The sequence below is a fragment of the Trematomus bernacchii genome, unplaced genomic scaffold (genome assembly GCF_902827165.1).
Source record: "Trematomus bernacchii unplaced genomic scaffold, fTreBer1.1, whole genome shotgun sequence".
NCBI lineage: Eukaryota > Metazoa > Chordata > Actinopteri > Perciformes > Nototheniidae > Trematomus > Trematomus bernacchii.
In genome coordinates, this window is record NW_022987560.1 from 289,446 (window position 1) to 312,500 (window position 23,055).

The following is a 23,055-nucleotide window of genomic DNA, read 5'->3' on the forward strand; positions in this document are numbered from 1 at the left end:
ATCAAGATTGCGCCTTAAAAAATGGAAAACCATGTTCATAATCTTACCCTGACCTTGCATCAATGTAACCCACAAACTCTTACAATTGTTAGTAAAAAATTAACTTTGGAGAGAACCAGATACATCCCCATTAATTTAAAAAGTCCACATGACAGAGGTTCCATAGTGTAGTGGTTATCACGTCTGCTTTACACGCAGAAGGTCCTGGGTTCAATCCCCAGTGGAACCAGACTTTGGTCTTATAGCATCCGGTCAATCGTCGAGTCAATAGGGTTTGTTCCAAGAACAAGTGGAAATCACAAGTCTTTGTGCCTAATTAATCATTACCAACTGTAAATAGACAAAATGTAAAAATAAACGTTGATTAGATTTAAAACAATGCTTGAACTAAATAACAATGAAACCTAACATCAGTCTCTGGACATCCACTGTGACTTATGTGACCAAAACACCAACATATTTGAGAGAATGACATGAATGATGCAATTAATTTAGCAGTCATCATGTCATGCTTCACACACAGAAGGTTCTGGGTTCAATCCCCAGAAGTACTGTATGTCTAACATTTCTTTTGAGACTCTGAATGCGGCTTTTTAACTCCTGAACTATATTCAGAACCATGTTTATATTGCAATTAGTTAAATTACATTCTCACAGGGGTTCCATAGTGTAGTAGTCATCACGTCTGCTTTACACGCAGAAGGTCCTGGGTTCAATCCCCAGTGGAACCAAAGCTTTATCCTCACTGGTAGTATTTTTATAGTAGTCATATATATTCTACCATGTCTTGGATATTTGATTAGCAATTTAAATGTCACAGAGTTTCCATATAGTAGTCATCAAGTCTGCTTTACACGCAGAAGGTCCTGGGTTCAATCCCCAGTGGAACCAAAGCTTTATCCTATTGGCTGCCATCACTAGTAGTATTTTATGCTAGTCATTTATATTCTACCATGTGTTAAAGGTTTGATTAGGAAATGTAATATTACAGAGGTTCCATAGTGTAGTGGTTATCACGTCTGCTTTACACGCAGAAGGTCCTGGGTTCAATCCCCAGTGGAACTTGACGTCTGTCTTGTTGTTACCTGGGTCTTATTTCAGGTAAAATGAATCAAGATTGCGCCTTAAAAAATGGAAAATCATGTTCATAACCTTACCCTGACCTTGCATCAATGTAACCCACAAACTCTTACAATTCTTAGTAAAAAATAAACTTTGGTGAGAACCAGAGGCATCCCCATTCATTTAAAAAGTCTACATGACAGAGGTTCCATAGTGTAGTGGTTATTACGTCTGCTTTACACGCAGAAGGTCCTGGGTTCAATCCCCAGTGGAACCAAAGCTTTATGCTCACCTGACCTCACTGGTAGTATTATATATAGTAGTCATATATATTCTACCTTGTCTTGGATATTTGATTAGCAATTTAAATGTCACAGAGTTTCCATATAGTAGTCATCAAGTCTGCTTTACAAGCAGAAGGTCCTGGGTTCAATCCCCAGTGGAACCAAAGCTTTATGCTCACCTGACCTCACTGGTAGTATTATATATAGTAGTCATATATATTCTACCTTGTCTTGGATATTTGATTAGCAATTTAAATGTCACAGAGTTTCCATATAGTAGTCATCAAGTCTGCTTTACAAGCAGAAGGTCCTGGGTTCAATCCCCAGTGGAACCAAAGCTTTATCCTATTGGCTGCCATCACTAGTAGTATTTTATGCTAGTCATTTATATTCTACCATGTGTTAAAGGTTTGATTAGGAAATGTAATATTACAGAGGTTCCATAGTGTAGTGGTGATCACCTCTGCTTTACACGCAGAAGGTCCTGGGTTCAATCCCCAGTGGAACCAGACTTTGGTCTTATAGCATCCGGTCAATCGTCGAGTCAATAGGGTTTGTTCCAAGAACCAGTGGATGTCTGTCTTGTTGTTACCTGGGTCTTATTTCAGGTAAAATGAATCAAGATTCCGCCTTAAAAAATGGAAAACCATGTTCATAACCTGAAGTTACCTACTGTAACTCCAGCTTCTATGAGTATTGGCGTAGCCCTCTAAGGCTATCGCTATTGGGTAATCCCCCTGCGCACCCGCGCAGCACTGAAACACTTGTAGTCCACGCCCGCCCGCAAGGTGGGCCCCACCCTCGGGCTCCCTTCCGGTATAAATAGGAAGGAGGCCCGACAATCTGCTCCCACACAAAACAACTTTTCTTCAGCTATTCGTGGAGCCAGTGGGGCCCAGAATTTAGAGGGCTACGCCAATACTCATAGAAGCTGGAGTTACAGTAGGTAACTTCAGTTCTATTTCGTATATGGCTTCGCCCTCTAAGGCTATCGCTATTGGGTTAAGGGCGAAGCAAGATGTAGTCTGCGCCCCACTGGGTCGCCCCGGTACAAGAAGCACAAACACACCTGCTCAGATAATAACCCATGCCTATTGCGCCATGCGAATGGCGCATCACAGTCCCTGGAATATATCATAACATGAATATTTACCATGAGGGGACGAAGGCTGGGAATAATACATACCTGCCGCTGTGAGAAAGTAGAGACGAAGGTCACACTTTGCCCAGTGACAGAAAGGAGGGGAAATAGCAGCTCTCTGCGTGCAGACAGGCAGAAGAGCGCACAGCTGGGTCCCCAACATCACTCACTCTGACAAGACATTCCGTACGAAATGTGTCAGGGGAAAAAGGGGGACGTTCCTCTCATAAGAGGGAATACAGGCCATTCTCCGTGTGCCGAGGCAGGAGAGAGGCGCACAGCTGGATCCCTGACGTCACTCACTCTGACAGGACACTCAGCACAGGGTGTGTCAGAGAGGAATGGGAGACATCCCTCAAATAAAATTGAATAAATGAACAGGGAGAAGACCAAGATTCAGCAGTGCAAATGTCTTCCACTGACATTCCTCCGTGCAAAGCCGTGGAGGAGGAAATTCCTCTGGAGTGCGCATTGATGTTCTCCGGGGGATCCACCCCAGAGGAGACATATGCCTGTGACACAGCCTCACACAGCCAGTGTGACAGCCGCTGTGCAGACAGAGGCTGCCCGATCGAGCGCTCTCTGTAATGCACAAACAGGCGCTGAGAATGGCGCAAGGCAGCCGTGCGCGCCACATAGCAGGACAGCGCGCGCACAGGACAGAGGAGATGAGACCTGGCTTCTTCCTCTCTTGACCTAAAAGAGCTTGTGATGACCTTTGGCATAAAAGCTGGGTTTGGGCGTAAAACAGCTGAACTGCCATCTCCTTGGATCCGGAGGCATGACGGAGCCACAGAGAGAGCAGACAAATCACTCACCCTCTTTGTTGATGTTAGAGCCAAAAGTAGTACTACTTTGGCTGATAACATCTTAAGGGGAACCTGATCTAAAGGTTCAAATGGGGCTTTGCTTAGTGCGCGTAACACCAAAGCCAAATCCCACTGAGGCGCTAGTGCGCGTGACACAGGTCTGAGTCTCCGTACTCCTCGCAGAAAACGTTTCATCAGGGGGTGACTAAACACCGTCCCGACCCCGAAACCCACATGACAAGATGATATGGCAGCAGCATACACCTTGATTGTGTTGAAAGCCAAATTCCTGTCCAACAACAGCAGGAGGAATGACAGCACGTGAGGCAGGGGGCACGTAATGGGGTCCAGGCTTTTTTCTACACACCAACGCTGGAAAGCTGTCCACTTGGCTGTGTAGGACGCTCTGGTAGACGCGGCCCTGGCTCCCTGAATGGTCCGTACAACATCTTGAGAGAGGCCCAGCCCCTCTAAGTGTTCCCGTTCAGAGGCCATGCCCATAAGTGCTGGCCTATCACAGGGTGACTGTTGATCGCTCCCTCCACCTGCGAGAGAGCGTCCCCGCGCCACGGAATTTCCCACGGTCTGCCTGACAGCGTACGCTGTAGGCATGGAAACCAGGAAGCGCCCGTGCGCTCCGGGGCAATTAGGATCACTGACAGTCGCTCCTCCTGCACTCGGTCCAGGAGCCGAGGGATCAGCGGGACTGGTGGAAAAGCGTACAACAGTCCCCTGGGCCATGGTCGATGTGCGAACGCGTCCACCCCCAGGGGGGGGGTGGCCCTGCGCTTTCAGGGAAAACAAGAGGGCGCATTGCGCGTTCCCGCGTGCGGCGAACAGATCCACCTCTGCTCTCCCGAACCGGCTCCATACCTGGGAGACCAGCTCGGGATGGAGGCTCCAGTCCCCCTGGCGAGGACCTCCACTGGACATGAGGTCTGCCCCTTTGTTCAGTTCGCCGGGAACATACATTGCTCTGATAGAGAGCAAGTGTGCGCACGCCCAGATCAACAGCGGCCTGGCTGTGTTCAGAAGCTGCGCTGAGCGTACTCCGCCCTGGCGATTGATGTAGGCTGCCGCGGCTTTGTTGTCTGTGCGAATCAACACATGCTGATTCCGCAGCAACGGGGCAAAATACTGGATTACTCTCCGTACGGAGAGCAATTCCAGCACGTTTATGTGGAGGGACATGTGAGCCGGCCACTGTCCCCCCACTGCCTGTGACATACACGTTCCTCCCCACCCTGAGAGAGATGCGTCTGTGAACACCGAGATGTGTGACGTAACTCTGCCCAGGGGCACACCCGCTGACAGGACGTGGGGACTTTTCCAATAGGTTAAGTCTGAACCCACGGAAGGAGGGATGGCCACCATGCGCCTCTTCTGTCGCACGGGGTCGATGCGCAGGCGAATAAACCACCTCTGGAGTCTCCTCATGTGAAGGAGACCCAGGGGAATCACCACGTGACCAGCTGCCATCATGCCAAGCAGCTGCATCACGGAGAGGGCTGTCACCACGCTGCGAGGTGTGACGCGTCGGAGAAGAGCTGTCAGTGCCTCCACTCTCTGCTGTGAGAGTCGCGCTCTCATGCGGGCTGAGTTCAATTCCACACCCAGGTAAATAATACTCTGGGAGGGAAGAGGGCAGCTCTTCTTCCAGTTTATGATGAAACCCAGCTTTGACAGATGTGATACGAGCTGTACCGTCTGTAAAGCAACTTCCTCTCTGGAGCGAGCCAGCAATAGCAAGTCGTCCAGGTAAAACAGCACTCTCATCCCTCCTCTGTGTAGCGGCTGCAGCGCCGTCTCTACACACTTCGAAAAAGTGCGAGGAGCCAGGGAATAACCGAACGGCAGACGGTTGTACTGGTACGATATTCCCTGGAAAGAGAAACGCAGGTATTTCCTGTGTTTTGGGATGATGGCTACGTGGAAGTATGCATCCTTCAGGTCTATCAATGTGAACCAGTCCCCCTGGTGAACACACTCCAGCACCTGTCTGATCGTCAGCATGTGAAAAGGCCTTTTCATTATGACCTTGTTGAAAACTGACAGATCGAGGATGGGTCTCATTCCCCCCGTCTTTTTCGGGACAAGAAAATAGCGGGAGTAATACCCCTGATTTTCTTCCCCTTGAGGAACCCTGAAAATAGCCTCTTTCAACAGGAGTTCCCGCAGCTCTGCCTGGAGCGCAAGACACTGTTCCTGGGATGACAGGAGTGTTTCCTGTATCCCATTGAACTGTGGGGGGGGGGGAGGCGAACTGCAGGGTGTACCCTCTGCTGATCAGCCTGCTCATCCATCTGTCCATCAGACACACGCGCTGCCACTCTGAGAAATTCTCTGAGAGCGGGCGCACATGCTCGAGATGTGTTGTAGTCGTCATGGCGACGAGCCACGTCAGAGCCCTTGCCGCCGCTGCCTGTGAGGCAACCCAAGGTGGGCCTGAAGCGAAAGGGCTTTGAGGGAGCCTCCACACGCTGCGTTTCACTCTGGCTCTCATCATGAGGCGTGTACACGCTCAGGGGATAAATGGAGATGTATGCAGTGTTGACCACATGAGGCGTTTTAACGGCGCTCATGGGTTTATTATGACCGTGTGTAGGAGACGTATCTCGGACAGAGGAATGCCGCGAGCTCTGCGGTTTATTAACCGATAGGTTAAAACCAGCAGGCTTCTGCAAAGAGCCCTGCTGTCTACTAATCAACAGATTGGTGGCAGCTGGCTTAGTTAGCGAACTCTGCAGTTTATTAACCGATAGATTAAAAAGTGCAGGTTTTTGCAACGAACCCTGCTGGCTACTAACCGATAGGTTATAGACAGCTGGTTTACACAGAGTGGAGGATATGTGAGAAACACTTGATACTGATGACTCAGACAAAAAGTTGGAAAATGAACCCATTTTATTTTTCTCACTATCCCCCCCAACACGTCAGAAGCGGCTCTGTTTCCTTGGAGGCTCACGTGGAGCAGAAACAGAGCGGGAGTGCCTCACTCCCCGTTGACTCACCGCCGAGAGACCCCTCCGTCTCTGGGGTGGCGGGGGAGCGGAGACGCGGGGCGGAGCCCCTGCCGCCGCCGACGGGGGCTGACGCCGCGGCTGCGGTTGAGAGCTCTCCGCCTGCCGCTGTGGCCGGGTTGGACGCTGCGGCTGCTGCGGCTGTTGCGGCTGCTGCGGCTGTTGCGGCTGCTGGCGCTGGATCTGCGTCACCCACGCGGCGATCCTAGCCTGGGAGACAGCGACAGACACGCACAGTGTGAGCGCCGTGCTGGCAGCCTTGGCGATCTCCTCCGCTTCATCAGCGGCCAAGGTGGTGGACCGCTCCACCAGCGTCACCACCGAGTTAGACAGCAGCACGATGTTGTTCGCCGCCGCCGACGCCTGAAAGGCACACTGGTGCACCCGGTCGGCCTGGCGGGCGACATACTGGTCCCTGGGGGAGGCCAACGTAGGGCGCTGTCCGGCGATCATGTTGGCCTGCCTCACCCCAAAAAACGCCGTCAGGCCCGGCTCCAGCGAAGGGGTGGCTGGGAATCCAGCATCTGTAAATCCCTCCACCTTGGTGAGGGGAACAAATGTGGCCACCGGAGCCTTCAGGGTCCTCGGGTTCGCCGCCGCCCCCTCCTGGTACCTCCTGATGGCGGGGAAGTGTGGCCAGATCGGGTCACTCCTGACCGTCTGCACCCGCGAAAAAACTCCGGCCATGTCGTCCGGAGCACACCTCTCCTTGCAAATGATCCCTGGTAGTTCCCCCAAGATGCCACCTATCGCCGGCAGCGCCGTGGTGACGGAGAAGGGGACCGCGTGCTCGGCCGCCAAGTCGGCACCCTGCTCCGACTCTGTCTCCCCCGTCCGGGGGAGAGGAGGGAGGGGAGAACCATACGGTGAACCGTGGAGGGAGATGGGGTAGGAGTCGTCCGACTCCTGCCCGGCACTCGGCTCCAGGGACACGAGGCTGCCGTCCACGAGCCCGTGGACGGGCCAATCGTCCTCCTCGGCCGCAGCAGCGAGAGCGTCCGCTCTACGCTTCCTGTCGTCCGAGGGGAGACGGGCACAGTGCTGGCATGCGACCTGCTGGCTGAGAGCCGCGTACGCGTGCTCTGACCCCAGGCAGGATTCGCATACTGTGTGCTGATCGTAGCTCATAATATAGCCGGATCCACATGAGGGACAATCTCTAACGCAATTGTTGCTCATGTTCTCGGATATACTACGTGTCTCTTGTGCTTCGGTAACGGGGTGCTGAAGAAAAAGAGGGAGCAGATTGTCGGGCCTCCTTCCTATTTATACCGGAAGGGAGCCCGAGGGTGGGGCCCACCTTGCGGGCGGGCGTGGACTACAAGTGTTTCAGTGCTGCGCGGGTGCGCAGGGGGATTACCCAATAGCGATAGCCTTAGAGGGCGAAGCCATATACTTACTCTGACCTTGCATCAATGTAACCCACAAACTCTTACAATTGTTAGTAAAAAATAAACTTTCGTGAGAACCAGATACATCCCCATTCATTTAAAAAGTCTACATTACAGAGGCTCCATAGTGTAGTGGTTATCACGTCTGCTTTACACGCAGAAGGTCCTGGGTTCAATCCCCAGTGGAACCAGACTTTGGTCTTATAGCATCCGGTCAATCGTCGAGTCAATAGGGTTTGTTCCAAGAACCTATTGGAAATCACAAGTCTTTGTGCCTAATTAATCATTACCAACTGTAAATAGAGAAAATGTAAAAATAAACGTTGATTAGATTTAAAACAATGCTTGAACTAAATAACAATGAAACCTAACATCAGTCTCTGTACATCCACTGTGACTTATGTGACCAAGACACCAACATATTTAAGAGAATGACATGAATGATGCAATTAATTTAGCAGTCATCATGTCATGCTTCACACACAGAAGGTTCTGGGTTCAATCCCCAGAAGTACTGTATGTCTAACATTTATTTTGAGACTCTGAATGCGGCTTTTTAACTCCTGAACTATATTCAGAACCATGTTTATATTCCAATTAGTTAAATTACATTCTCACAGGGGTTCCATAGTGTTGTAGTCATCACGTCTGCTTTACACGCAGAAGGTCCTGGGTTCAATCCCCAGTGGAACCAGATGTTTGATCTTGTAGGCTTCAGTCGAGCATGGAGAAAAAGCTTCCTCTCCCATTTATCTCAACGTCAATAGTCTGTATATAGTGGCGGGGACGATGCATGCTGTAAAAAAAAAACGCAATAACTTCTGAATGTACTTCTTAGGAAACATCGGCCATTAATCACTTAATTGTCTCTTGTAGGATATTTCCGTAAATACAAAAACATGACTATCCCTGATTTATGGTTTTGTCACATTCACACTCAAAACTAAATCCATGTAAAAAACGTAATGTAACACACAGGTGCTTTCAGGTATATCTGCTGTTTTACAACAGCATGTTAGATATTCTGAAGTATGTAGAAGTATACACATATACCAGAAGTATAAATGATGCATCCTCTGATGTTATCTAAGAGGATCTTTCTTTGTGTTGTGGTTTTATTGAAACCATCTTTCCTGTGTTGTGTTTCTGAAGAAGCTTCCTGTCACCCTCGCAGCAGCGGGACTTGCTTCATCTCGTGGTTTTAAAACAAGTCACCAAAGGTTCACTCACATCTCTCCGTCTAATCTTTAAATCTCATCTTATCTCCTCCATCTTAAGTCCTCAGCTCATTTGATGCTGTGAGGCTGCAGGCGGCGAGAGGGAGGGTGGCTTCCTCTTCTTTTTCCTCTTTCTTCTTCTTCTTCTTGTTTTCAGCTCCCCGATGAGTGGCGCTAAAATGACTTTGGCGGCGGCTGCTAATGCGCTGTAATTGGTACGAGGAGCGCTTCACGCTGAACAATTATAAAATGCAGTAGCTGAGACTCTGAGGAGACTCATTCTCTCCATCTTTGTTGAGTTTTATATCTTACATAGCTTTAAAACACTTTCAGACTCAGTGAAGCTGCAGAGAGAAGTTTTCTTGAAAGCTAAGGTTGTACCTGCTGCAGTCGCTCTGTTGTTGGTTAAGACAAAAAGAAACCAGTATCTGATCTTATACTCTGCAGTCAGGCATGCAGAAACCATTAATCATCCATATAATATCAATGTAGATAGTGCATGTATGGTGTTGGGGACGACGGATGCTGTAAAAAACCTTGATCTGAATCTGTAAAGACAACGAGAAACAATACAAGTTCCAAATGTCATGCTTCCTCTAATAATGGTCATTCAATATGTAAAAAACACAAGTAAAAAGAGATTTTAGGACATAAAGTATTGCATATTTGCAGGGTGAAGATTCCATTGAAATTAAATTCCAGAGTCTTGTCTTTCTAAATGTCTGCAGACATTTTTTAAAGCATTAAAAAATGTTGTACCAGACTCCCTCTGCAGCTATGATATTTGTTTCAAACTTCTTGCACAGTCACAAAGATGCATAACAAAAGCAGACAGCGGATTAAAAAATGCATGAGCGGGGAGTGAGTGGAGAGTATGTGCGAGTGTGTGAGTGTGTGTGGAGTGAGGCTCTGCTGGGAGACGCAGTAAAAGCATGGTGTTTGGATTAACTGGAGCTCAGCTGGAGACTCTTGTCGTTGCTTCAGTTTCCTCGAGGCTACACTCGTTGTGAGCCAATGTTTCGTCCCTCCATCCATCAGCGCCCTGAGGGATCCGTCACCACGTCGTTCTGTTTCTCCTCGTTAGCGCCTCCTTTCTAACCCCAGCCCTGCAGAGAGCATCCTCTCGTCCCTCATGTGTCTCTTATGTGTCTCCTCATGTCGCTGCTCAGCTCCATGGATGAATTATGGAGGAGAGGCTGAGTGCATGCTCAATGTTTGATTAGATTAAAGAAGGAACTGAGGCCAGATCAGGAGAGTCCTTCCAGGAAATAGTCATGCTAACAGTTACATGCTTTTGGGCACGTGTCTTTAAGCTAAATGCTAAAGTCAGATATTTAGCAGATTTAGGTTTATGTTTCAGGCTATTCTCATCCACTGTTTGTAACCTATTAAAGATAATTCACTCTAATGTGTGTATATATCCCAAACATAAATATATTTAAATTCAACGTAATTGGGTACAAGTACAAAGAACTAGAAAGATGGTGGAGGGTCTAAAAAAGGCGTACCTTAATCCACAATCAATTGTTCGTTTCCCGTATGAAACCAGCTTATTTTTGGCCACTTTTATTTTATGGTAACCACAATCTTTTCCTCAACCTCAACAGGTTCCTGTGAAAACGTAACTTTCATCCTTTTGTTTGATTAGATTAAAGAAGGAACTGAGGCCAGATCAGGAGAGTCCTTCCAGGAAATACAACACTGAAGTCACGCTAACAGTTACATGCTTTTGGGCACGTGGCTTTGAGCTAATTGCTAATGTAAGCATGCTAGCAATGACTGTGCTAACATTATGATGTTTACCAGATGTAGGCAAATCAGGGTATTCTCATGCACTGTTTGTAGGTAATACACTTTAATTTGTGTTTATATCCAAAACAAATACATTTATATTCAATGTAATTGGTAACAAGGAAGTACAAAGAGCTACAAGGACGGTGTAGGCATAAATTGGGGTGAATGCATGGGTCTAATAAAGGCGTACCTTCTCCCACAATCAATTGTCCGTGTCCCGTATGAAACCATCGTTTGCTTATTTATGACGTAGCTTCCACACTTAAATAAAGCCACAGTCTTTTCCTAAACCTATCCAAGTTGATTCCTGTGAAAACTTAACTTCAAAAGGCTGGAAATTCACACATTCATACGAGACTGCACATATCCATATTTGCTTAAAAATGCTTTTTGGGGACATTTTTGAATGAGAATTTACTTTATAAACAACAAAAATGTAATAATTATTTGTAAGATATCATCAAATTCTTTGTATGAGGATACGTATGTTCACGATCATAGTTTACATTTGCTGGAGTTGATGGGAATGTATAACTTTGCTGGTAAATGATCACAAATGAAAGAATCAAACAAAATGTTTTACTAGAGTTGCAGTAAGAGGATCATCCTTTGGTTTTACGCTCTCAGCTCTGAATGCATCTGTTCCTCACATTTTCACTTTAATGACAGACAACATAGTAATTCCTATCCTCACGCATGTGAAAACGATCCAGTTCTTCTGTTTCTGAGTGTGATTGGTTGTGTCCATTACAGGCTGAGGTTCCTTTAAAGGTGGGGTAGGTAATTTTGGAGAAACCGGCTCGAGATCGCTAGAATTTGCCCCTCCTCCAACACACACGAACGCGCACATGACCAATGAGGGCACGAGATAAGTTTGTGCACAGATGGAAGGCTGACAGGCAGGTAGGCCATCCAGTTATTTTAGCCGGGCCGGCTAAAATGATTGGTCGTGTTTTTAACAGTATTACGGCTTCCACAGATGATATTTATTTATGGATTTTTTGTCAAAGCACTTCAGATATTCATTGCTATCGGGATGTTGAGAGCATTCCATGGAATATAACAAAAAGTGTATCTCGAGCCGGTTTCTCAAACTTACCTACCCCACCTTTAACTTATGCATAAAATATAGTTGCATTAAATGTTAACTGGAGTTTTAAAGCGTTGGTGAACATGTTTTCCAGCTTTGATTTCCAGCTGTCTGTACCTTTAATTTGTGATCAAATACCAACAGACCTCAGCTAATAGAAATGATGACGTTTACAGAAATACATCATACAATGGTTTGCAAGATATCTTGGGTAAAGGTATTCCAATTTTTTTTTATAACTAAAGTATAAAAACTCCACAAAAATGAGTTTATATACACATATCTTAAAACTCTGATCTGAGTGCCCATCAAATGTTTCTGCACTTATTTCCAAAGTGAATCTGTCTGGTATGTTTTTTGGACATGCTTCCTTGCCGTCAGAATGCAGACTCTTAATGTCCCTCAGAGTGAATCTCCTCGGAGAAGCAGTGAATATTTCAGCAGTGACTGCAGGTTCTGGGTCAGTGTGTCAGTGTGTGTCTGCTGTCAGACTGCAGAAACCATTCATCTTCCCATTCATTTCAATGTGGATAGTGCATGTATGGAGTTGGGGACTGCAGATGCTTGATCTGAATCTGTAAAGACAATGAGAAGCAATAACAGTTTCAGATCTCAAGCTCCCTCTAACAATGCTCATTAAATATGTAAACATCTCAAGTAAAATGAGATTTAGGGCATAAAGTATTGCATATTTGCTGAGTGAAGCTTCCATTGAAATTAAATCCCAGAGTCTTGTCTTTCTAAATGACTGCAACCTTGTTTTAAAGTATTAAAAAAGACACATGGTTTTACCAGACTCCCTCTGCAGCTATGATCTTTGTTTCTTGCAAGTCACAAAGATGCGTAACACAAGCAGACGCAGACACTGACAGAGGGGCGGGGGGGGGGGGAGGGGGGGGATATGGTGTAACCACACAAGAGAGAAGTACACTCAAATCTGTATCTGCAGTGATGATAAAGCAGACGGAGGAAGACTCTGATGAAGAAAAGTGGCAAAATAACTATAATTTCACGGGAAGAATACGGGGAGAGGAATGTGAGAATTTGGTTCGGGGTATTTCCAAATATCTGGAACAAACTCCCAGAAACCTGCAGGTCCGCTGTGACTCGGACTACTTTTAAATCCAGGCTGAAGACTTTTCTTTTTGCCGCTGCTTTGAATTGAACTGCTCACATCTCACACTGCACTGTAACTTCTATCCATGTACCCGTGTTCTTTGCTTTTAAATTAGTGTTTTAAAATGCCATTTTATTATATGTTTCTGCTGCACTATTTCTTAACGCTCTTAATGTCTTTCATTTTGGTAAAGCACTTTGAATGACCTTGTGTTGAAATGTGCTGTATAAATAAACTCGCCTTACCTTAAAAATGCACCAACTTCAAAACTGGCTAAATGTGAGTAAGGCAAGTCAACAGTGAAGCTGCAAATCATCCACAAAGAGATGCACCTCAGCTGCTTAGAGACACACAACGACCACAAAGAGCTGCGATGATTATGACAACAACGGACAAACACAAAATGACCATGCAGAGACGGACAATGACTTAGAAATGCCACGAGGAGACGCAGAACAGAGAGTAGCTAACACTGACACGACCAAGAGGTGACACACAAGAGATGCAAAACAAACACAATCAGACACACAGCGACAAAGATTTGCACCTTGAGAGCCTTTAAAGGAGCCTATATAAATAAAATGCAATATTATCACAGCATGACACACACAACGACCACAAAGAGACACAATAACTACTAACAATGACCACAAAGAGACGCACATGGACTTACAACAACCACAATGAGGTCAAAACTACCACGATGAGACGAGCAATGACCAAGAAGAGAAGCACAACCAAACGCACAATAAGGACACACAACCATTTACAATAACCACTGAAAGACAGACAAAGCCCACACAGAGACACACAACAACTTTGAAAGACAAACAGCGAGACGGGCAACGACTACAAGACGTCGCGCAATGACTGCAAAGAGACGCACAGCGCCTTCTGGTTTTATTATTTCATATAAGATGTGTTTCCTCACATCTCGTCTTCCTCACTTCTTCTCCTCTCTGTCAGCCTGAAGTCTTCTGTTTCCCTCCTCCTGCAGTTGAAAAGGGCAGAACTGATGAATATGATAATCTGCCCCAGATTCCCATGATAGAGCCTCGTAGGTGCTTGATGACAGCGCCTATTAGCATGTCTTTGAAATATAAAGTGTGTGCGTGTGTGTGCGTGTGTGTGTGTGTGTGTGTGTGTGTGTGTGTGTGTGTGTGTGTGTGGTGTGTGTGTGTGTGTGTGTGTGTGTGTGTGGGTGTGTGTGTGTGTGTGTGTATCTGTGTGTGTGTGTGTGTGTGTGTGTGTGTGTGTGTGTGTGTGTGTGTGTGTGTGTGTGTGTGTGTGTGTGTGTGTGTGTGCAGGATTAATTTAGGAGGCAAAGGTCTATTCAGATAAACAACAGCGTGTTTTTCTGCTGACTCTGCAGCCTCATTACATCAAACTGTTTCCAGGTCAGCGTTCGGTGATCAATGAAATCAACTCTTTTCTACCTTCTTCTTCTTCTTCTGCAGGTTTTCTCAGTAATACCACATGCTCAGCGCTCAGCTAACAGGAAGTAGATCAGATGGGGTGCAGAGCTTTTTATCTGACACCATCAGGTTCAGGTTCAGAGGAGCAGATCTTATCACCTGCAACTGAAATCATGTTTGCTGCTAATTAGCAAATGCTAGCATGCTAACACACAGGAATGAGCTGCAGTGGGTAAACACACATGCATTTCTTTATTGAGTAACACAATCTATTGGATGACAAAATGGGAACACTTTTAGTTTACTTAATCTCCAAACATCTGCACAGCCTCACAAATTATATTTTTAAAACCTCTCTTAACATTTAATTCGCTGCATTTTGCATCTCTAGCATTTACAGTTGGTGATACATTAAATGAGCTTCACTAAACAAACTACAGGTATTCATGAAGGACGTTGCTCCTATACAGTGGCGAGCCGTGACTTTTATACCTAGGCCCTCTGACCCCCACCCCTTCCCTCGAAAAAAAAAAAAAAAAAAAGGGTAAGGCACAGCGTATACTTCAGCGGAATATCAAAACAACGGCCCGGGGTGCAAAACGCATCAATGACAGCGACCCTCTACCACACAGAACAACACCTGTGAACCCAATTTGTGTTCTTTGACATTGAAAATGATATTGCATTGTGTTTGTTACTTTCGTTGCAGTTGTATGTCTTAAGTGTAATTTGGCACGCTTTTATTTTGAAGGCGAGTTTACGCTGTTGACAGGAAGTTGTTGTTGCTATGGCAACTAGAAAAGCTTCACAGCGGGCGGAACTTGTCATAAAGTCTGCGATAATAAAGCCCACCCATTTAGAGGGAAGATATGATAGGTCAATTGTACTGTCATTTGACATTACTCCATCGTTCAGTTACTATGAACGAGACTACTCCTACTACTACTGCTTGTAGCACTTCGGGATTTGAAATCAAATATGAAGTGCTTTATAAATGGAACCCATTATTATTATTATTATTACTATAGCGGGCCCTCTGTGAATTCATAGCAGGACCACCAACAGCTCCTATCTTCACCTCGCAGAGACGAGCTTCTTTCATTTAACCCTTCACATTCAAACAGAAACTGAATAGGCAGATTCGAAGGATTTATTTATTTGGAAATGTAATTTTAAAAACAATTAAATCAAGTTATTTTGGTAAAACTAATGAAAAATATATTAAAAATATTTTTTTTTAATGTTTTTAAATATTATTTTGTAGAATATCTTAGGCCCTCAGAGAGGGCCTAGAGGGCCCTGACGGCTCGCCACTGCTCCTATATCACGAGACATACACTTAAAGAGGGAGAAAAAATGATTTTAGATAAAATATTGTTGTAGTTGAAATGGCAGGAAGATACTGAGCTTTAGCATACGAGCTAACGCTAGTAGTTAGATTTATTCTCAAAAGTTTGATGTTTATTTTTCAACATTTCCTCCTAAATCTTTACATTTCCAAATGTATTTTCATCGTTTTGAGTTTACTACCTTTTTTTCTCAATATCTTTTAGTTTAATACGACATTCTGACTTTATTTTTTTAAATGTAAACTTTATATTCTTGTTATTTTGACTTCATTCCCGTCATTACTGTAACGTTCCCAATATGTCCACATCTCAAAATGTACGACACATTTCCACTTTGTATTCAAAATGAAAAAGAAAGCACATTTTCCTCCCTCAATTTATTTATTCGTACTAAAATACTAAAAGTTTGTCTTTATTCTCGACATATTCCCCCCAAAATCTCAACACCTCTATCCGTCCTGCAGTGGGAACATTTACGGATAAAGAACCCTCTTCTCAGTTTTCCTCATCCCTTATTCCTATTTTCCTGCTGAATGTTCCCTCCTGATATTACCTGGAAACAGAGACATCCCATCGTGTCCTCTGTGGCCCTCGGGGGACATTCATCTCGTCTCCTTCCTCAGGTTTAAACTCTGAAGGTTGTTCCTCTTTTTAAATCAGAATATTTCCTGGAAGGACAAACGTTTAGTCCTGTCTGTCCCCGAAGAGTCAGCTGGAGGCAAAATCACAATTTACGATGAACTACGATGTGAAATAAACCAGCAGAGGAAATGCACTGGCCCGGACAACGTAGAACCTTTCTTTTTCAAGATAGCTGCAGACTGCACTACTCTTTTTAACCTCTCCCTCAGCACGAACAAAATCCCCAAAATATGGAAGTCAGCGTATGTCCTGCCTCTACTAAAAGGAGGGGAGGCCACCTTATTAAACAATTATAGACCCATCTCCAAATTGTCAGTTCTGGCCAAGGTTCTTGAACGCCTAGTGAGTGAGCAGGTAAAGGAGTTTTTATGTACAAATGACATCCTGTCTAAACATCAGTCAGGCTTCAGAAAGCAACATAGCACCATCACTGCCACAATGAAAGTGGTGAATGATATTACGAGTTTTTTAGATAATAAGCAGAGCTGTGCAGCTCTATTTATTGACCTTTCCAAAGCGTTTGATACCGTCGATCATCGCATCTTAAAGCAGAGGCTACTCAGTATTGGCTTATCCAGTCATGCAGTGGGGTGGTTTGTGAACTACCTCTCTGAAAGGTCCCAATGTGTTCACTTTGATGGGCTGTCTTCTGAGTGGTTAAACATTACTAATGGTGTTCCTCAAGGTTCTGTTTTAGGTCCACTTTTATTCTCCATCTACATCAATAGTTTAGGTGAAAATGTCGAAGGAACAACCTTACATTTGTATGCGGATGATACCGTGATGTACTGTGCAGGTCCCTCCATTAAGGAGGCTGGTGTTGAATTACAGGCTGTTTTTAACATTATTCAGACTCAGCTCTCTGAACTAAAGCTTCTTTTAAATGTGGATAAAACCAAGGTAATGCTCTTTTCAAAAGCCAAAAAGACACCAGAGCCTGTTTTAGATATTGTAATTACGCAAGGAATAAAACTTGAAGTGGTTGCCTGTTACAAATACCTTGGTATCTGGCTTGATGATTGTCTCACTTTTAAATTTCATGTAAATAACCTGCTTAAAAACTGAGGTTTAGGCTAGGTTTCTTTTACAGAAATAAGTCCTGTTTCTCGCTTGAGGCCAGGAAAAGGCTCTGTGACCTTTTTACCTGTGCTGGACTATGGTGATCTGATATATATGAATGCACCTGCCCATTACCTGATCAAGTTAGATGCTGCGTATCACAGTGCACTGAGATTTGTTACTAACTGTAAAGCACTTACGCATCACTGTACACTGTATGCCAAGGCAGGTTTGCCATCACTGACTGTACGGAGGCTCAGTCACTGGTACATGTTCATATATAAAGCCATGTTGGATAAACTACCGTCTTATATCTGCTCCCTGATCTCTCAGCGAATTGAAAGTAGTTATTGCCTGAGATCGCATGCTGTGGTTTTATTAAATGTGCCAAGTGCTAGGACTGTCTTAGGGAAGAAAGCTTTTAGATGTGCAGCTCGACTAACTTGGAACAGTCTGCAAAAGGAATGGAAAATTACTAATCTGGTACCACTACATGTTTTTAAAGCTTGGTTGGATGCTACACAATCAGATGCTGTTGGTACCTGTACATGTGGATAGATATGCAAATTGTAATCCCTGTCATTTTTGCTGTATGATGTCCTTTTGTTGTTTATGTTTGTATGTCTTCATGTGGAACCTACTGCTGCAGGTCTCCCTTGAAAAAGAGATCATTGATCTCAATGGGATTTCACCTGGATAAATAAAGGTTTTGAATTTAATTGAATTGACACAAAAACAACGTGTCTAATGTAATACTGCGAAGAAAATATGTTTCACACACACACACACACACACACACACACACACACACACACACACACACACACACACACACACACACACACACACACACACTTGTCCTAAGGTGCGAGTTGCTACAGTAACAGCTTCCACCTCTCCCCTGCTGTCAGTATGATTGTGCAGAAAAACAGACACACACACACACACACACACACACACACACACACACACACACACACACACACACACACACACACACACACACACACACACACACACACACACACACACAGATGCTCGAACAGATTTTGGCCTCAGGACCCCCCCCCCCCCTCCTCATGGATGGAAGCCAGTCGGCTAAAATAATAGATTTAATCATTAAATAACAACAATACTAATTTGAATAAATATACAAAAAAATAATAGATAATATAATGATGTCGTTGCACGTTAGGATATTAGAACAATATAATACATTTAAATAGAAACTACAAATTCTCCAAAGAGTTGTGCATATGTTGTGGAGGATAAACCTGCAGAAATGAGACAAAAATAACATTTCCTTCAGCTTTTGGATCCTCTCCTTCTGCACAAATGTTTAAAAATAAACCGTGTTACCCACAATGATGCCAGGCACCTGACATCTTCCTGCTCCGTGATAGTTACACATATTTAAATGAGACAATGTGTCGACATCTGGTGCAGAATCACGCGCTTTCTGTGCAAAAACAGCCATTTCATCAAGATCAGAGCTAACACCCTCGCGCAGTCATCTGGTTGTAAGTTAAGTGCATTTAGAGGCCTGGGATATTTAATCTCAATACTTTTTTCCATACGTGCAATCAGATGTAAACCCTTATGTTTGTGTAAACTGAGAAACCTCAGAGTGACGACTAAGAAAAGCTCTGATCTGCAGCTGGTGAATGTCTTTGTGTTTCCTGCAGGTCCGTCAGCTGCTGTGAAGAAAACACACACCTGTAAGTTCAGTTTCTGTCTCAGCTGTGTGTGTGTGTTGGTGTGTGTTCAGTGTGGTTAAACTGGGAGATGTAACTGCTACGACTGTTGTTGGTGTTTTGGGAAAACTGCTCCTTTGCTGCTTTGAAATCCAACAAAACTGGACCTGTATCGGCTCATCGTACTGCTTCATTATCAGGCTTAAATATCTGGAAATATGTGAAAAATACCTGTAAAATATGTAGAATAGACTCAAAAAATAAGATTGAATAGGTCAGAGAATTATGTAAAAGAAAAGTAAAAGGTTCTTAGTCATTGCATGTGCAAGAGATAATTATATTTAAATGCAAAAACAACTCCAATGCATCCAAAGGAATGCACCAATAATATATGAATAATGTCTAATAATGTTGGAAAAAATAAGCTAAATATTTCCCCAAAAATTGAAAAAGTGTATTAAATTATTTAAAAAATGATTTCAAAAAAATGAAAATAAAGAAACCGTCAGATATGTCTGCTCTCTTCTGATTGGCAGACAGCCCTGCCAGTCATAATGTGGCGTGTCTTAGAATGAGGGGCGGGGTTTAGTGATGATGCCACAGTCACATGGATCCTCATGTGGTGCAGAGAGCAGCCGAGGATAACAGAGCACACACACACACACACCCACACACACACACACTGCTCAGTCTGGATTATAAACATGTATTTTGTGATTTCTGCCATGAAAGGTAAGAATTAAAAAATCTATTTTAATGTGTGTGCTTCAGTACACACTCATGTACTTGTGTTTATATATTTATTATTTTATTTTCTCCATTTAAGTAGTCAGATGCTCCACTCGGTGTACTTTCAGTGTGATTTTGACATGTTTTTATATGTTTACAGTGTGTGTGTGTGTGTGGTGTGTGTGTGTGTGTGTGTGTGTGTGTGTGTGTGTGTGTGTGTGTGTGTGTGTGTGTGTGTGTGTGTGTGTCTGTGTGTGTGTGTGTGTGTGTTTGGTGGTGTTTTAGTTCCTGTGTTTAATAGGCAGCCGGAACAGGACAACTTAACTGATCGTGTAAACACTATTTCAGTATCTGTCCGTCACCCTGTACCCTTAGAGGAGGAAGAGGAAGAGGAAGAGGATGATTTCAAATGTTTGATTGTGAGAGGTTGAGGAAACTGAATTTGCAGGTCAGGATCCATGTTGAGCCCTCGCTGCTGGCTGTTGTAAGAAAGAAATAGGTCAGAGAAACATGTGAACACACATTTTTTAAAAGTCAGATAACTGTCTCAAAATCTTTTCTGAAAACATGTTTTAAAAAAGTCAGAAAAACTTAAAAAACTTTTTAAAAATATGGAAGAAAATGTAAAATATAAATGTCTGGAAAAATCTGGCAGAAAAAAATATTCAAATAATGTCTGAAATATACGTAAAGTGCTTAAAAACATTCCCAAAGAGAAATGTGATTAATGTCTAAAGAAATATGTGTGAACGATGCCATGACTTTGTAAAAAGTCCAGAATAAATGTCTGATGAATGTCAGAAAAAAAAGAAATGTGTCATATTAAAATAAATAAATAATATAATACATAATATTTGAAAAATTATCAAAAACTGGGTTCCAAATACGAGAAAAATATTATAATAATATGGAGACAAAAATGGCTGAAAGATTTCCTTTCAAAAGTCCAGGATAAGAAATGAAAAGTATTTTATAAATGTCAGAGAAAATGTCCGAAATCAGTCAGAACATTTAAAGAAAAGATCCCCCGAAATGAAGGAAAATATGTGAAAAATGTCTGAGAAATATTTCTGACAAAAACAAGAAAATTATGAAAAAAATAGAAAAGAAAAATGCTTTAAAACGTTGAGTAAAAAACGGGAAAATGTGTCAGAAAAAAATATATATTTATAAAAAATGTAAGCAGAGTATTTTCTGTCCCTCAGTTTTAAATTCACTTCAGTGCCCTCTGCTGGTGAATCCGTGCCCTCTTTCTTCATACAGAGATCCTTCTCTCAGTTTCCACGTGTCAGAGATCAGAGGCTCTTCATTCATTTGAGTGTCTTTTTTTGCTATTGTTTGCTTTTAAATCATTTGTATTGATCCTGAATTGGAGCATTTTCCCACTCTTTCTGACCCCAGTTAGTGTGTGGGGGGTTTTAAATTGGTCAACACAAATCTTAATACCTTTTTGAGGGTGTGTGTGTCAGTGTGTGTGTGTGTGTGTGTGTGCGTGCGTGTGTGCGTGTGTGTGTGTGTGCGTGCGTGTGTGCGTGTGTGTGTGCGTGTCCGTGTGTGTGCATGTGTGTGTGTATAGTGGTGGTCTAATGGATAGTGAGGTGGGCTGAAGATCGGAAGGTTGTGAGTTCAAATCCCGCCTGGAACACCACCACTAGTCTGCCCTTGTAAGGCACTTAGTCCTTAGTTACTACCTAACTTAGTTAGGGAGAATGTCCCTGTAATTGGTCATTGTAAGTCGCTTTGGATAAAAGGGTCAGCTAAATGAAATGTAATGTGTGAGGATGCTTGTGAGGTGTGCATGCTGCTCATACATGTTTGCAGCTTTTGCAAATATGAGCTTGTTGACATGAATCTCTTTTCATTGGAGCTTCATTTGTTTGTTATTCTTGTTATTTGTTGGTCTGTTTTGTGCTTGGATTTTCCTCGGCTAATTGCAGCGGAGTGGGTTTACTTGTTTTGAGATCATTATGAATAAATCAGTGGACTCCTTCGGCTCCTTCATGGTTTCCCCAACATGAGAGATGTTTCTGAAATAGCTCGATTTTAAAGATTCAGTCAAATTGATTTAGTTTTTCCGCTCCTAAACCAAAACAGTCTCTGGTTTAATACGCTGTTTGACCTCCCAGCTGGCTTCATAGTTGCTGCACCACCAATATATATATATTTTTAAAGTCCTATAAAAGGTTGAAAATATGTAATATATGCCGAGAAAAATTAATAAAAAAGACTGAAAATCTAAAAAGTCTCAAAGATGAAGTTAATCATCTCTTCCCACAAACTGAATATGAATATTGCTCCCATCTTTAACACCTACCTTTAAAATGCACTTCCCTATTAAAGATCATATTCTGTATGTCGACACAGGACTCTGGAACTGGGATGGACCTTTTCTATATTTTCAGAATTATTTTTGGACATCATAAATCTACTCTAGCTGTATTTGCCAGGCTTAGCAGTGTGTGTGCTTGTGTGTGTGTGTGTGTGTGTGTGTGTGTCAGCCTGTTATGTCACAGGATTAGAGCAGCTGACAGATTATGTAACCGTCCTCTGTCCCGTCTGGAAACGGCTGAAAGCATCAGTCTGATTACTTTTACTCTCCGTCTACTCCCGTCGTCACGTTCAGATCTTTACGCTGTACGTTTTAATCCTGACAATGAAGTAAACTGAGCTGATAGACAGAGGGACGGTGATGGATGATGATGATGATGAAGGTGATGATGATGAGGGACAGGCTGGAGGACATTTTTGAAAAACTTGTCAAAGAATTTGCAGTAAAAATTAGAGAAATGTCCAGAAAAAAAAGTTGAGAAAACGTTAGAATAATATAATATGTGACAACTGGCAAAAGAAAATGTGAAAAATTCAAGAATTTTGTTTATTTTAATGTTGAGGTGATGAAAATGTTGTTGTTGTTATTGTTGGAGACATGTCGGAATTCTTTTTGAAAAAATGTAAGTCGGAATGATAGAGAAAAATACCATTTTAAAGCCCTAAAATGGAAGGAAAATATGATTAAAAATACAGATATATAACACAAGAAATAAACAAAAACTCCCCAAACTATTTGGGACAAATATGCAACAAAGTCCAGATCTATCATATTTCAGAGTCCCTCCTCCTCGCTCCCTCTTTGATCGTCTTTCTGAGAAACTTTATTATATTCTTTACGCTGTACGTTTTATTCCTGACACAAAGTAGACTGAGCTGATAGACAGAGGGAAGTGAGGATGATGATGATGATG

At 43.4% G+C, this 23,055-nt stretch overlaps 1 protein-coding gene and 7 non-coding genes across 9 annotated transcripts in view; all 8 read left to right on the plus strand.

The window, feature by feature from the left end:
- LOC117477337 (nuclear receptor ROR-alpha A-like) overlaps positions 1-23,055 on the plus strand; it is a 99,320-nt gene that overhangs the window by 57,172 nt on the left and 19,093 nt on the right. Inside the window, exon 3 of one of the 2 annotated variants that reach the window (XM_034124018.1) lies at positions 19,085-19,108. In XM_034124018.1, coding sequence (XP_033979909.1) covers positions 19,085-19,108 — 24 coding nt within the window. Of the gene's footprint in view, positions 1-19,084; positions 19,109-19,781; positions 19,817-23,055 lie in introns of those variants that run through there. The other variant, XM_034124017.1, reaches the window with a different exon arrangement.
- On the plus strand, positions 157-229 carry trnav-uac. The gene has a single exon. It is a non-coding gene; the product is annotated as a tRNA-Val (tRNA).
- trnav-uac lies at positions 659-731 on the plus strand. Its single transcript has one exon. It is a non-coding gene; the product is annotated as a tRNA-Val (tRNA).
- On the plus strand, positions 993-1,065 carry trnav-uac. Its single transcript has one exon. It is a non-coding gene; the product is annotated as a tRNA-Val (tRNA).
- On the plus strand, positions 1,267-1,339 carry trnav-uac. The gene has a single exon. It is a non-coding gene; the product is annotated as a tRNA-Val (tRNA).
- trnav-uac lies at positions 1,783-1,855 on the plus strand. The gene has a single exon. It is a non-coding gene; the product is annotated as a tRNA-Val (tRNA).
- trnav-uac lies at positions 7,826-7,898 on the plus strand. The gene has a single exon. It is a non-coding gene; the product is annotated as a tRNA-Val (tRNA).
- Positions 8,329-8,401, plus strand: trnav-uac. Its single transcript has one exon. It is a non-coding gene; the product is annotated as a tRNA-Val (tRNA).